The sequence below is a fragment of the Sciurus vulgaris genome (genome assembly GCF_902686455.1).
Source record: "Sciurus vulgaris genome assembly, chromosome: 5".
In the NCBI taxonomy this organism is placed as follows: domain Eukaryota; kingdom Metazoa; phylum Chordata; class Mammalia; order Rodentia; family Sciuridae; genus Sciurus; species Sciurus vulgaris.
This window is the reverse complement of record NC_136465.1, coordinates 89,300,117-89,316,866: the sequence shown is the minus strand read 5'-3', so window position 1 is coordinate 89,316,866 and position 16,750 is coordinate 89,300,117. Positions and strand designations below refer to the sequence as shown.

At 36.1% G+C, this 16,750-nt stretch overlaps 1 protein-coding gene across 5 annotated transcripts in view; it reads right to left on the bottom strand.

The window, feature by feature from the left end:
- Nucleotides 1-5,069: 5,069 nt before the first annotated feature.
- The window catches only part of SLCO1C1 (solute carrier organic anion transporter family member 1C1), a 60,118-nt gene continuing 48,437 nt past the window's right edge, over nt 5,070-16,750 (bottom strand). For 2 of the 5 annotated variants that reach the window (XM_079141477.1, XM_079141478.1), the window contains 4 exons: nt 16,113-16,297; nt 14,405-14,469; nt 9,892-10,009; nt 5,071-8,310 (listed from right to left, as the gene is read on the bottom strand). In XM_079141477.1, the coding sequence (XP_078997603.1) occupies nt 8,088-8,310; nt 9,892-10,009; nt 14,405-14,469; nt 16,113-16,297 (591 nt within the window). In that variant the 3' untranslated portion in view covers nt 5,071-8,087. Of the gene's footprint in view, nt 8,311-9,891; nt 10,010-14,404; nt 14,470-16,112; nt 16,298-16,750 lie in introns of all 5 variants that reach the window. The other 3 variants (XR_013764028.1, XM_079141479.1, XM_079141480.1) reach the window with 3 other exon arrangements.

Below are 16,750 nucleotides of genomic sequence, written 5' to 3'. Positions count from 1 at the left end.
AAATTTAAAATTAAGCTTCCAAATAAAATTGCTCATGAGATCTGTCAGAGGTTAACATATTAATAAGTATTACAATAAATATGCAAAGCAAGACTGTGGACTAATATATAAAAGAATAGATTTGAACAGTTGACTAACAAAAGTTTAAACTACTAGCAAGGAAATAAAGACCAAAAATTGTAATGCTATTTTCAATTTATAAAACTGATAGATTGATAGAGGTTTCAAAGTTGTTGTAAGCTCAATTGCCTTTCCTTGTTGGAATGCCTTTGGTTAGTATGTTTGAAACATCATCTCCTGGAATCCATTTTAAATACCTAAAAATAGGGAAAAGATGAATGCATGAAATATCTTCATAGATTCTTTTTTATTGAAAAAAGACACATAAAGTAAAAATAATGTATCAGTAGATTTGGTTTTACATTCTTGACTATAGTAGGAGACAGGAAGTTAAAACATAATTTTTAATCTTGCACAGGAGTCAATAGACAGTATTTATTATTTGATTTTTGGCATTTCAAGAAGAGAGAAATAGTGTACAGTTATAAGCCTACATATCAAGAATTTAGGTAATGATTTTTTAAAGTGTATTTAATGAAGGTAGAAGGAAGAACGTAATGAAAGCAGAAACAAAAGTTAATCAATTATAGGTTTCAGAAAAACAGAATTCAAAAACCATTTCTTTGAAAAATCTAACTTTAAAAAGTACCTGACAAAATAAAATACAAAAAAGACAATTCTACAAAATTAAGAATGTGAAAAAAACATAATAATAAATACTAAACTTAAATGCTCTAAATTTATAAATTTATCTTTAAAAACTAGATTTTTTTAAAGACAACATACAAATTTTCAAAGTTACATCAATAAGCATATTTCTTTAAAAAAAGCTATAATAACTGGTCAAATTTTTTTGAAGTATTATTTCCCAAAAAGGCTAAGACCATTATTTCATATGTAAGAGGAAGAGAGAATTCCTATGCTATAAAAATTGTTCCTAAACATTAAAACTTAAGTATTTTTCAAGTTAAATTTATAAGTCTTGATATCAGAGTCTAAAGTAAATTTTGTATTTTCCAAATATATTATATTGAAAATTAGGTCCAAGGCTTGTTAATGAAAAATTGATTCAGGACTCAACAAGTTTCAGATATACATCTCCTATAGGAGATTAAGAATGTATACCATCATAATTAAAGAGTCTGAAAGATTCTGCAGTTATGAAATCTAGCATTAATTCAGTATATTCCAAATTATTTGAAGAAAAAAAATTTTTTACATCATGCTTATTAATATTTAAATGTGCTAATATGCTTTTAATGCCTGACACATAGTAGGTCCTTGATCAATTTCATTTTCTCTTAATTTTTTTTCTAATAGTAAATTTTCATAGCATTGGCAATAGATGGTATTAATCTTAAACATGACCATTCAGGCCATTGATAATGTAAAAATAAATACTATTTTAAGCTAACAGAAAGAAGGAGATAGAATAGGGTTTGGAACACTGGAGAAAAGGAGAGGGTTTGAAAGTCTTCATTTTGCAAAGTATGGAAAAAATTTGTCTCAGTCCATTTTCTATTGTCATAACAAAAGAACAGACTGGGTATTCTGTGCAGAAATGAGGTGTATTTTCTCCAACATGTGCTGGCATCTCCTCAGTTCTGGTGAGGGCCTTCTCACTATATCACAACTTGGTAGATGGCATCCCAGAAGGAGCAAGTGTAAGGAGAAATCACATGAAGAGAGAAAGGATCCTGAGAAATCCAGGGGTCAGAACTACTCTTTCTTTAATAGCCTATACACGTGGGAACGGGGATCCCATAACAATGACATTAATCCCTTCCCAATGGTCTCCCACTAGGCCCCACCTTTTACAGGTATATCAACTCTCAACATCACCACACACAGGACTAAACTTTCAGCACAGGAACCTTTCAGGGACAGACCAATTCATATCCAAACCATTGCACATATGATATTATTTGTGTTTATTAAACATAGATTGGAGGTACTAATGTGACATTTAAGAAAAGGAGTAGTGTACAGACTACAAGGAGGAAAAACAGGATTATAGGCGATTTCAGTCCTAATCAATCAAATTAGACAGTCAGTAGATGTTGCCCAAAGTTGGTAGATCAAGCAAGTGATACCAGTATGATATTTAAAGATACGAAAGTGACCATCAGAAAAATCAACAAACCCAAATGGACAGAAGTGAGGTCGAAAATAGTTACTTCTCTTTTAAAAACATTTTGTATCATTTGATTTTTATTAGCCACGTTCATGTTTTAGTATACTAAAACTTTTCTAGTTTGGATGTACAGAATTGACTGTTAGTGGAGTTATTGAAGACTAGTGATTTAGGACATAGACTAATACAAGCACGGCATGACTGTAAATCTTATAAACCTTAGTTTAAATCTTGGTTCCACCAATTGCTAGAACTTGCTGGCTTTGAACAAACCATGAAAACTCTCTAAGCCTCAGTTTCCTCCTCTGAAATTACCAGTAACAATACATAGCACAAGAAATCACTTTGATCTTTGAAAGTGAGAACATCTAAAGCACGCAGCACAGAGAATTCTTGATAAAACTATTGTATTTAACAGCTGTTTGAAAAATTATAAAAACAATAAATATTCTCGAGTAATATGTTATAGTCAACTTATTCCTTAAAAAGCTCCCTTTATGTGTGAGTACAGGTATGTGATATTTAGGTGGAAATTCCTTAAATGCAAATGGTTACAAAAGTTCTTCCAACAGTTTTTTGAGGTTTTGGAATGTTTGTTTTGAATGCCTGCTTTTGAGATGTCATGCTGTAATGGAAGAACCATCATTAGTTTGCCTGCCTCCACCTTAGGCAAATCATCACTTGCTGAAGTCTACCTGCCTGAAGGTTAGAGGCAATCAGATGTTAATTTTAAGTGCTGGTCACCTCTAAGGGTCATGGCTGTAGAAGAGAATAAAGAGGCCCATTGACCATGTAACAATTGTGGAGGCAAGGCAATCAAGACCTTGCCTCAGATGTTTGGCCCTGAGACTGAGGGAATTTTTTTGATCTCTGAAATGGGGTTTGTTTTGTTTTGTTTTGTTTTATAAAGAGAAAAGTTTTGTTTTGGTCCATGATCAGGCAGACCCCTTGCTCTTAGAATTCTGGTGGGCGTGTCAGACAGAAATGGCAGGGAGCATAAGGTGGAGTAAAACCACTCACCTCATGCCAGGAAGTGAAAGAAAGGATGAGGGAGAAGAAGGGCCAGCAGGGGTGTCTCACTGTCCTCTTTGATGGAATGCCCCTATTAGGCCCTCTTAAAGGTTCCACCACCTCCCAGTAGTGCCTCTTTAGGGAGCAAATCTTCAACACATGGGTCTGTGGGAGCCCTTAAGATCTAAACTAGAGCAAAACATGAGAGACACCAGGTATACTTATGCTCCGAGGAGACCATGCGAGGACACAATAAGAAGGTGGCCATCTGCAAACCAAAAAGAGAGCTCTCAAGAGAAACCAAACCTGCCAACACCATGATCTTGGACTTCTGACCTCCAGAACTATAAGAATGTACTTTGGTTTTTTTTGTGTTTTTTTTTTTTTTTTTTTTTTTTTTGCTTAAGCAACCTAGTCGGTGGTATTTTGTATGGCAGCCTAGTTGATAAATACAAATAATGAGCAGCTAAGTGACATCATTGAAACTTAGCTTTTAACATTGTCCCTCTGAATATCTCAGGAGGAATAAATTGCAATGGCAGGGACCACATGACAGAATCTATTGCCTTGGAGGGAACTGTCAGTTTTTGGGCAAGAGTACTAGTCCACGTGGAGGCAGCAGTTAACATGTTTCACAAAGGCCAATGCAATTTGGTGATGGGCTGGATGTGAGGAAAGGAAAAAACAGCAGAGTTAAGGAGAACTGCAAAATTTCTACACCCCAAATGGAAGTATGGTAGAGATTTTTCTCAAAGCACAGAAAAATATAACATTATCAATGTGAACCTTCCATAACTCAGTTATAACATTGTTGCTACTCTATAGAATAGAAATAGAATACCTCCTCTGGTTGTAATCCCGGTGGCTCTGGAGGCTCAGACAGGAGGAGTCCAATTTCAAAGTCAGCCTCAGCAAAAGCAAGGCACTAAGTAACCCAGTGAGACCCTGTCTCTAAATAAAATACAAAATAGGAGTGGGATGTGGCTCAGTGGTTGAGTGCCCCTGAGTTTAATCCTTGGTACCCCCAAAAAAGAAAAGAAATAGAATGCCTAACCAGAAAGATTTTTACCTCAGGGGAAACAAAGAACTAGTATGTAAAAAGAAACTAACAAAAGTATATAAGGTTAGGCCTCCTTACACCTCCTTACACTATAATCCTCAATTGAATAAACCTTGCCAGGTGTGGTGGTGCACACCTGTAATCCCAGTGGCTCAGGAAGCTGAGGCAGGAGGATTGCAAATTCAAGGCCAGCCTCAGCAATTTAGCTAGGCCCTAATCAATTTAGCAAGACCTTGTCTCAAAATTAAAAAAAAAAAAAAATTAAAGGCGAGATGCGGACTGGGGATGTAGCTCAGAGGTTATATTGTAGGACAAATGAGGCTAGACACCCAAGGAATTAGCTGGAAGCAGGTTTATTAGCTGCAACAATCCAGAGAAAACATTGCCTAAAAATCTGTGGACCTCCAGTCTGGAAACTGTTTAAACTTTATACTCAGTGGGGTGGTTACAAGTCAGTGGATGGGTATATAACATTTACTCTTCATTGCATATTTTTAGGCTAGACAGAGGTTTCATACTTTTTTTCCACAGGAAACAGAAGTAACAATTTTTTTGTACATCATCAAGTTTGCAGGCAAATTTAGCTTATGCAAGAAAGAGCAACTTAACCCTTACAGAAAATAGGAAGTTTCAAACCACATTGAATTCTTTGCAGATATTTTTATTGATTTTCTCTTGATAAGAACAATTATGGTGAGGGTCTCTGGAAAAGGTTTGGTGGAGGAGGGGGTACCAAGGGTGTGCCACTACATTTCAGTGCCCCTGGGTTCAATTCCTAGTACCCAAAAAAAAAAAAAAAAAAAAAAATCCCCAAACCACTTCTTTTATATCTCCAGGCTCACTGTTTACTTGTCACTTCAGTTTTCATGCCTCAAAGTGATTCAGATTTAACATGCCCAAGATCAAATCCTTATCCTTCCCCATAAACTTACTTTTCCATACATCTTTTCGAAATCAGTACAAAGTACCTCTGTTACAGAAAATTATGGCAACGGAAAGAAATAAATGGCACTTGGAGATGCTGAATAGCTGAGCGTTCGGTTTGTTTTTAAAACAAAAAAATTAATCATGTGATTTTGGGGCATACGAAGCCTGTTTACCTCTGTCAGATGAGTTTACTTATCTAAAATCTCAGGGTTGCTTTTAGTCCATTCAATTCCCTCTTAAATGATGCTCTCATATGCCATGCAGCCGAGTTCAATACACACAAGTCCACCGTGGCATGAATGGTCAGACATAGAAACACACTTCCTTTTAATTGGCATTCAGTCCTTTATGAAAAAGACCATCCTTTCATCATCCTCTAGGCTGATTTGTATTTTTCAAGTTATTCAAGAGTAAACTGGATAGGATTCTGTTTAGCAATTTACTTGCAAAGAAGTTATTTTTCAGGATATTGCTACAAAAAGCTTTGAAAAAATAGAGGATGTGGGAGACAGGATGAGAATTTGAATTTGAATTTGAATTACATCTCTACAAAGAAAACCCTTGATGAGCGTACTCACTCACCCATTCAGTAAATATTTGTTATGGGTAAGACTTACAGACAAAAAGGATTCCTGTTGGCTGGCAGTCAGCAGCAGGTCTGAAGCAGGCCTGCTGGAAACAAAACATCGGTGTTCATTTTCAAAAACAACAAAATATGCAATAATCAAGAATCAAGAGTTCAAACAAAATGACAAAGTTAATATATCCATTGAAGGGGCATTTCCTCCCTTCTCCAATCTTAAACTTTCCTTTCCCATTCGTATTTGGAGAACTGGTATATAGAGGGTGAATTAAAAGACTGCAAAAAATGTAGTTTGTACTATTTGGTCACTGTACCGTATTAAGTATGGATACTGAATTTTTCAGCTGGGTCTTCTTGCTGGGGTTAGGTTCCAAGAAACACCTCAAATAGAGGATTGGTTGGGAGTATCCTATTTATGTTTGTTTGTTCTAAAGGTTACTAAGAACTACATTGTAGTCACAGGTCTTCCCAGTTCTAAAGGATCATCCATGGTCATCTGACTTAAGTGTAAATGACATGTTTGGGGTTTATCTATTTTTTAAAAAGCAAAGCATTTCAAGCTATAAAACAATAGCATTTGAAGAAAAGAATATGCTAAATAAATTATTTCTGTGGTTTATACTGGTTATGGATTTTCTGCAAGATATTGAAATATACATGAGGATGACTACCCAAGAAGACTGAATTAAGTAATGTGGAGACATTAAAAATAATAGAAGCAGTTTATTTATGATCACATTATTGGATCAGGTTGTTACGGTGAAAAGACAATTTTAGATTTAGACCTGGGTTTGATTCTGACAGTGTCTCTCCAAGGCCAAGCAGTTTATCTAATTTTGCTTAACCCAGTTGCATCAGCTGTAAAATGAGGATCCTCATGCCAAACATGCTGTAAATATTAAGTAATACAGTTCCTAGAGTGACTGGTATATCATCTAGTTAAGGATCCCAATTTTGACTCTGAAAATCTCCTTGAGAAGTAAAGGTTCTCCTTCTATGCATATGCAGGTCCCATGAGGGACCCTGTGATCTCACTCAGATTTGAACACCCTTCAGCCTTACTTTCTTGGCCCAACTTTTCCTTCCACCTGGTCTTCTCCAGATTGTGCAGGACTTACAGAATGTGGACAGTATTGGATTGGCGAGCTGGCTGAATAGGATACCTCACTGGAGGTGGTGGGTGTCTCTGTCCTAAATCTTCTTTTCTTTGAAGAATCCTCTTTCAAACTATATTAGAGAAAGAAAAATTATACAGAGTAGTGTTAAATATTAAAGATGATGGACTGGTTAATCTACTAAGCCTAGTCAGAGGGGCTCCAAGAAGCCAACAAAGAGGAAATAGCTGCAGTGTATTTTCCAGTTGTGGAGAAAAGATTACCTGGAAGGCTGTGCAGCTTCCTGTCCAGGAAATTACTAGACTCTGTGATGGGAGGCAGATGATACCAAAAGGCCCCACACCCAGCCTTACCGTCACTCAATCCATCACTCTCTCTCTCTGTTATAACATCTAAAAATATCATAGATTTTCCAAAATTCAATTTCCAAATGCATTTTAGGAACACATCATACACAAAGTGGAACGTTGCCTGCATACATTAAAACATGCACAATATTTACTTAATATTTTTAATCCATTGAATTCATAGGACACTAGCACATGTTAACATTAATTTTTATTAATTTATAACCATGGTTACTTATAGTGTCATACAAAAAGGTACATGCAAATAATTAGTAGAGGAACTAATGATCCAAAATTCCAATCTCTCGAGACCACTTTGCCAAAGACATTTCTATATCAATTTTTGGATTTCAAAGGAAAAAAGGAGCTTAAAATGAATCTCCCTTTCCATGTTGAGTCTATCCTGACATCACTGTTAAGGAGACACTTGAAGAAGCCTAAGTTATGACTTAACTTTCTAACAGTATTCTCTTACTTTAGAAAAGTAACTCAATTTAGAAATTACTTTACAGATAAACATTATACAGTAGAGACAATAGTTCTTTAGGAATACAGCTAATATAACAATGGGCATAAAGCAAAATAAAAAGCAGAATAAGTAAATAATACAAGAAGGCTGTATATAAATTAAAAGATATAAAACTAGTTTTGTCATCTTCATCTTTTGTTATATATTTAACAATATTTATTATGGGTGTATTATCTTATGCCTAGGGTCAAAAACAAAGTAGGATTTTTTTTTCTTTTTGCAAGAAGAAAGAAATTACACATTGAAAACCCTTATGATTAAATTTTTATTTGTTTGCAGAATTTCCACACACTAGAGAACATGCTTCCAGTTGTCACTTTTCTAAAGTCGTGTTTCCTTGCCTGGCCAGTAGTTGGGCTGTAGCAAATGATCACTTGGAGCACAATTTTCCTTTCTGATTCTTGGAGACACCATTGTTCTTTCTCTCTTGGTTATGAAGCTTCTATGTTTTGAAACATAATTTTTCTTTAAAATGAACAGTACTGCAATACTTAGGAAAATGGATACTATGCCCAGTATCATAGTTAGTCCCAGATATATGTACCTGGAAGAAGAGAGAGTTTCAATCAGAATTATAGCAGCTGCCTAACTTGAAATGTACAAGGAAGGTGAAGACATCATCCTGATGATTTTCTTGAAGAATGCAGCTTTAGAGTTAGAATGATGGCTAGAAAATGCCTTCATATGAACACTGGTAGCTAGCCAATCAAAGGCAATGTGCTAATATAAAGTGATCTCTCAGTAGTACCATCATTTTCACTTACTACAAATTATACAATCAGCTCTATCCTCTCTGAAAATGAGTCCCTTAGACCAGGTGACCACATCCTTGTTTGCCCAGAGCAGTCCCAGTATATGCTAGCATTGTCCCAGTGGTAATATATTCTCAATGTTTTCTTTTTACCCTGTGCTGGGGATTGAACCCAGAGCTGTGAGCACACCAGACAAATGCTGTCACTGAGCTATAGCCTCAGCCACCAGTGTAATTTTAATAATGCCCCCTTTCACTTTCAACCCTGTCCAATTTGCATGAGAAACTGTGTGGTTACCGCATCCTCAGATCTTTCCCAAATTTATTGCTATGAAACAACTGCATGAAGCAATACTAAGGGGATTTGGAGCCCTTAATAAAGCAAAATGACTTATGAATAAACCAGAGGTTTAAGTCACTTTCTTCCATGAGACGACTTAGGTTCCACATTCTGTCAGAAGATGCTAAGGTATGGAAAGTCATAGTAAATGTTCTAATATGGTCACCTTGTAAACATATGTTCGGTCTCTGAATTATATTGTCTCCACACTAAAGTGAATACAGCCTTAGCAAATGAGCAAAGTTCAAATTATACTCACAGATCAGGTCCCTTTCAAAGACCAAAATAAATTTCACACGTAACATCAAAGCCTATTAAATCAAACACGGTTATTGAGTTGGTCTGCCCAATTCACATCCGACTTAGATGGTTCAGCACCAAGTTTATTTCTCCAAGAAATGCTCAGTTTGGAAGTCTTTTAGAAAATCCTCTTGCTTTTAAGCCATTGAAGCGTTGCTTTGAGCAACAAGAGGACTAAATGTTTGATGAACTAAATTGAATGATGCCATAGTGAAAAAACCAAGCCCTCCACCCCAGACACACTCACCCGCACAGAAGAAACCTTTTACTTTTATGCATTTCAAGTACTGAAATAATTGAACATCAGTTTGGCAATAAGATCAGGAGAGATTTAGAGCCAAATCCAACTCTTGCCCAAGGGGATTATATCTGACGTAAATGGTACAGTTTGGCTCAGTATGAAAAAGAATAGAATTAAATTCAAAATGTGACCCAAATTTAAATGCTTCTGAGTTTCAGGGAATTTCTTACCCATTTGTGAGTATGAACTTTTGAAATGCTGGAATCTTTATCACATTTTTAAAATGATTATTCATTTAAAATGGGAGTCTATGTAAGGAATGAGAAGAATGAAATACCTAGCCATATAACCAAAATATAAAATTATTCGATGAAACAGACTTTTTGATTAGACTGTTTTTTATTTTGCAAGCAGTGAAACTACATGAGGATTTATTAGTGTCAGTCACATTGATGTTGTTGCAGCAACATCTCAATTGCAGTGCATATGGTACCTGAAAGCATTTGAATCGTATAATCTGCAGGATCCTCTACTTCCACATCTTTTAAATCCCCACTTAAGGCATGAAGTGTCGATCAAAACTCCAAAATATACTGGAGCTGGGATTCCTGCTGTGAGAAAGACAAATAATGGCTCCTAAAAACATATGCATACATTTGATTATGAGTGTTATTTGAAACCACTTACTTTTAATACAATAATTAATGTGTGGGAGATGAAGGGCTATCAATCATATGCTGAAAACTCCAAACTTCGTTCTCTAGCTCTGTCTTCTCTCATAAACCCCAGACTCATGCAATAGCTGCCATTTGTTTACCTCTAGAAGACTGTCTTGTAGGTACTTCAAACTCAACACTGGACAGCGTCTTTCTCCAAAGACCTGTCGCTTTTTTAGTAGCCACCCCGGCACTAAAGTTACAAGCTTGGAAGTCATCTTCGATTCCACCATCTCCTTTCTCTGGTCATCACCACATCCTGAGTCATGCCAATTTCACCTCCTAGATACAACACATTCTCTTGTCTCTATTCTGTCCGATACAACTTATACCCTAATGTAAAACAGACAATTGATGATTCTGCCTCCTTTTTTAAACTTTTCCAATCCATTAACCATGAAGATGTTGGGTCATTCAATGAAGTAGATAATTGCCCAAGACAAGCACTGCCAACTGAACACTGGGCCTTATCTATACTTCCAGCCTCATTTGGGCAATATTCACTGTCTTATATTTCAAACTTGAATTTTAATGAATTTCTTTGAGTGCTTAAAACATTCTTCCCACTTACCTGAATGCCTTTTAAAATTTTCTTTATCTGAAACACTTTCCTCTCTATCCCTTCCCTTCTTAATGCACTCACTCTTTCAATTTCACTTTAAATGTTTTTCTTCAGGAAAGGCTGTGATGACCTAAATGGTATTAATCCATTTTGTTCTACATTACACAGCAAAATTGTACTCTTTTCAAAACCATTAATACTCCTATAATGACTTGTTTAATTGCCTTTCCTGGTACAATGAAAGCTATACAGGGACAGGAAACATGTCTATCTTACTCATGCTATAAATTCGAATAGTTCTCAAAATTTATTGAGAATTTAATCCATCTTTCTGGAGAAAAAACAATCTCTCAGATACAAATTTTAACAAAACTATTATGAGATGATTACAGTGTGTTCACAACTCTATTTTTTTTTATGTTTCAAACTGGTCGTCCATGAACTTCTGTTATTTAGTCTGCAAAAGACTTACAATGGACAAAATTGGTGACAATACTTTCATCAAGAGGACAAACCTAAAGGTCCAGTGATAGTATAAACTAAAATCACGTACTTCCTATTGGGATGTGCCAAGCAGCACATAATAGCACCTGTGTAGTGTTCTCGCCAACTATATTTGAACTTTCTTATCAAAATAAAACAGATAGATATACATCGTATTTGGCCACCATCCAAGATGATGCCCCTCTAGTCATCTTCTGTCTGTCATCCTTTCATCTCCATACTGCTCTGTGCTAATTCCTCCACCCAAATCCCCACTGCACTCTCCCTCCCAGATCTTTAAGGAATTCCCTGTAGGGAATTCTCATTCAAAGAGACAAAATCCCTTCCAAGGAAACTCTCTTACTCTCTGTCTTAAATGAAAACAGTCTCTTCCCTCAAGATACCACTTATACCGAATCTCCCTTCAGTGGAAAATGCTCTTTATTTATTTGCTACATATCATAGGACTATACCTGAAGTGGGGTTAATACTCTACTACCCTGTCATTACTTCCAAGCTATAACTCTTTTAACATTACTTCTTTGAGGTTCATGACAAGCAGCTTCTCTTTACTGAAGTCATCTAACAACCTCCTGGTTGAACTCACACTGAATATATTGCTACCTGTCTCACAGTCCATCAGCCTGGATGACTTCAGTATTTTTATCAATAAGAATACCTCTTGGGGAGTTTTCAAGGTGGTGGAATAGAGGAGGCTGCTTTCCTGGCTGCTCTATGGAGTGAAACCAAGAAAGCAGGCAGGCAACTATTCAGCAAGGTGGGTGAACAAAAAAAAGCAGGGGAACTTTACTCGGATTTAAAACTGGACATTCAAAGCAGATCAGGGACTCAGGGGGTTGGATATAATAAAATAAGGAAGAAATCTCCAGCAGTACAGCCTCTGCCACAGCCAGGCTGGAAGCACCAGCCCAGAATGGTCCTTCCATGAGCATAGTGAAGAGGTAAAGGAATTAAAGGAAACCACATTTTTGGGAGGCCCAAGGCATGTCTGGGTATAAGACATCAAAGACATTGCCTAGCAAACCTGGAAGATGCGCTGCACAATATCTGTGTGTAGGGAAAGAAGTCGCCATCTTTCCAGGAAGCATGCACAGGACAAAGAAAGGAACCATTCTGCAGCTGCCATGCAAAGGTAAGGGGCTGGCAGCTGAGGGGGATGATTCCTGGAAAACCCAAGTTTGGCCTGAACTATAGGACCAGTACACACATGCTGCATGACACAGAGTGTGCTTAAATGACCAAGAGAAAATCAAATATCGAGAAAGATTTACACAGTGAACAACTGGTTGTGGAAACCCACCTGTCTCCACCCTCCTCCTCCAATCCAACTGCTTGCAGGACCCACTGGGAGAGATGCATCTGACTGGGAACTCAGAAGAGCTGGGGTGGGAGAGATTGTTTGGAGACTAAACCAGAGACCAGGAAATGTGGGGTCCAAAGGTGACATATGGGACTAAGAATTGGGTCCCTCACCACATGAGTGGAACCCAGGGGAGATTCCTGGGGTAAAGTCTTCCAGTATGGACTAGCAAGTACTGGGCACTGGAGGTGCACTGATTTAAAATCTCCAGACCAGTTGGTATTTAGTAAGAGTCTGGAGCCTGCCTAAGCCTAAAACCTGCCTCCAGGAACTCAGCCTACAGGATTACCCCTCTCACTCCAGCAATCCAGAGGGTGGATCATCATGCTCCAGATGACCCCACCTAAAACTGCTGAGAAGAGAAACTGAGAATCTTTTGAACTCCAACAGAAAGAATTTTTTAACTTTTCATCAAGATCTTTTTTTTCTCTTTCTAATGGTACATGAACATTTATACATATTCATATTTTTTGTTCTCATTTCTAGAATTTTTGAAGCCAGTTATTTTTTGTGGATTAGCTTTTTGTGAACTAGGTTGTTTGATTAGTAAGTTTAGTTTTGTTTTGTATTTTTACTTTAATTTTTAATATTTTTAAATTTTTACTTTATGTATGTGTGTATATATATTATATATAACATATGTAATATATAACTTTTTCCCCTTTTCTCTTTTCTTCCACTAACAGCCAATCTCTATTGTTCTCTCTTTCAGTCTTCTTTAATTTTTTACTTCTTCTTTTCTCCTCCCTCATAATCATCACATCCTACATCACTTCTGTTCTTTTCCTGTCCACCATTTGAAATTATAAACCCTTTTGCAAACTTGCTGTTTTTATGGCAAGCAATACTGATCATATCATTTCTGCTTATTGTGATAATTAATATTCTAGATGCCATAGTAGGAATTATTTAGTTTAATGCTGTAAATTGTTTGTATTGGTTGTTGTTATTATTTGTCTCCCCTAAACAGTCAGGCACTGGACACTAGAAGTCCACAGGGTAGAAACTCTATTGCCTCAAATCCATACTGTTAGATAGGTAGACACACACACACAAAAAAAAAAAAAAAAAAAGAAAGAAAAGAAAAAACAAGGGAATAAATCACCCCAAACAAACCAAGATACTCCAATAACAGAATCCATTGACCACAGTGGAAGAAATATCAAAATACAGAAGTGAAAGATCACTACAATAAAGAGGCAGAGATTCTGAAAAGGAACCAAGCAGAAATACTCAACATGAAAGAAACAATAAACCAAATTAAAAATTCAATCGAAAATATTACCAACAGACTAGACCACTTGGAAGACAGAAGCTCAGGCAATGAAGACAAAATATATAATCTTGAAAATAAGAGTTGGCAACGGACAGATGTTAAGAAACCATGAACAGAACTTCTAAGAACTATGGGATAACATGAAAAGCCCAAATTTAAGATTTATCAGGATAGAGGAAGGCACAGAGATACAAAGCAAAGGAATGAATAATCTTTTCAATGAAATAATATCAGAAAATTTCCAAAACCTAAAGAATGAAATGGAAAATCAAATACAAGAAGTTTATAGGACCCCAAATGTACAAAATTACAACAGGTTGTTAAACAAAAACTATGATTTCTTTCACAGAATCTCTATTTTATCTCTAGGACAGCATCAGTACCCACTAAGTATTTCTGGGACACAGGAAGCAAGGGGTCAAGGAAACAAGGGAAGGAATAAACAAAGAAAGGAAGAAAAGAAAAAGAATATGGACTTAGCCACTTGTATCATTTAGCTAGGCATGGTAATTCTTAAAAAATATTCAGAAAAGTCTTCAAAATATACTTATGATGGTCACTATAAATTTAACCATAGATTATACTTACCAAGAACTCTTATTGCTAAGGTGTAAATACCCAGGGCAAAAGACTTAAGTTGCGGCTCAATGCACCTGAAATCAACAAAAGCACTCTTACAAATAAGTAAATAGGATGCTTTAAAACAAATAGAAATGTTAGTGACAATCACCTTAACACAAGCAAAATCATGTTAGAGTTGAGCAGCCTTTGTGGAGAACCCGCAGGGTGCCAGCATGAGGAAGACGAAATGTGTAAAAGCCATGTTCCATCACATGCACTGCTTCAGTGAGTTTAGAGTTACTATTTCTAGAAAGTAAATCACCCCTACATGACATATTCAAATGGCACTGGACAAAGTAAAATCATAAGCTTAATGAGGAAAACAGCAAAGACCAGAAAAAAAGAATTTTTTCTTAAGAAATTGCAAGAATTTGAAGCAACAATAAAAGACCAATAAACTATGACTAGGCTTTGTGACTTTTGATCTAAGAGCACAGGGCCATATTGATCAGATTTGATAAATCACTACATCATCCCAAACATTATACAAATAGTGGGGGTCTGTATTTACCAGAAAAGTATAAGAACACCTAAAACAACAAGAACATCATTAATATGATCATAACTTTATCTGGCCTGTGGATTTTAATAGTATTAATCATAATGATGTATAACTGGTATGTTGCTAAGTACTTCCAATGCATCACACCATTTAGTTTCTGCTTCAAAAGAATGCAAACATCACAATTTTTCTCCTTTAATCCAAGGGAGTCCTTCTGACATTGCCATTCACCAGGGTTCATTGAAAGTATTCCTTTCCATAGGAAGCAACCTGATTTTCACTTGCCCCAGGTGACAACCTGGCACAGTATTAGGTGTTGAAGTAGTAGCCACACTGGTATGAAAATATAAGGGCATAGCCTTTCCATTTTCTCAAACCCATGCTCCCATTTGTAAACACAGATATCTCTTAAGCCATTTTGAGAAGAGCGAGTTCTATTTCCTGTTTATCTTTCCTAATTGATTTCCATAATAACAACTGAGAAATTAAAAACTGTATATAATACTTTTGAGATGTTTCGGCCTAGAAAAACTTAGTATTCACCCTTGGATACGAGAATTAATTTGAAAACCACCGAATTCATGTCACAAAAGATTGATTTCCAGTAAATTTTGACTTTTCAACTTATTATATATGCCCTTTTACATATCAATTTAAAATATGCGAGGGAATGCATCATTATAAAAATCAGGGTTTTATATGCAAAAATGTTTAGTCACTGACATCATATTCATAGACAGTGAAACCATGAAATCACCCATAGATAATTCCTGTCATGGCAGGAATATACAGAAAAATAACCACCTATAGATCAAAATAATAAACACAAAACATTGTGGTATTAGATGAGCCTTTGAATTTTCTTGGTAAAAGTGTATTTAATCTAAAACACATTTTATCTGTGCTAGTTAATACTGTCACCAATGTCAGAAGCATCCCACTGTATTTATTGACTAACTACAGTGACGTAGGTATTAACAGTTTCCAAACATTTTTAACTAAGAAAATTCTGTTCACCTACATTTTGTATAAAACCCTAAAGTGGAAGACACAGAAAAGTGGAACAAGGATGTGGGGCAAAGTCCCTGAAAAGGTCATGAGGAATCATGATGATTCCACAGAAAAAGAATTTATATCTTCCATTAAATTGGTGATGAAAGAATCAGTACTCACCTCAGAAGTAATATATATCCAGGTATGCCACCTAGGGATAAAGTATAGGATGTGATGACTGAAATTACAAGGAAATACAGAAACATTCTGGGACATCCATTATCTTTTTGACATCTGCCCACCACGCCTGACGAATTTCCTGATTTAAAGGTTGCCATTCCCACACAGGTACAGTTATAAAATATCTGCAATACAATACAGGGAAGTCCAATTATTGAGGAAAAATTGAAATAAAGATACTTATTTTAAAAGACTGTGGTATAGTATAAATTCATTATATAAACAATGGAAAAATAGTCTTTTGTTTTTCTGTGTTAGAGTACAGTGCACAAGGGGAAATTCCTAGAGATACGATACTCCAATAACCAAACAGCAGATGGTTGGTCTACAAAGTATGAATCCTGCAGAACAATCTACCAGATCCAACCACACCTTACCTCCTTCACCACTATGTCCAAGTCTAAGTCACATTATTTCTTGCTTTTATTATTGCAATGGTCTCTCTGTGTTTAACCTGTTTCTACTTTTATTCAGCTATAGTCTGTTTTCCACATACTAACCAAAGAAAATCTTTAAAAAAAGGGCATCAATTGATGCATCAATACCCTCAACCTTCCAGTGGTTGTTCATTTTACATT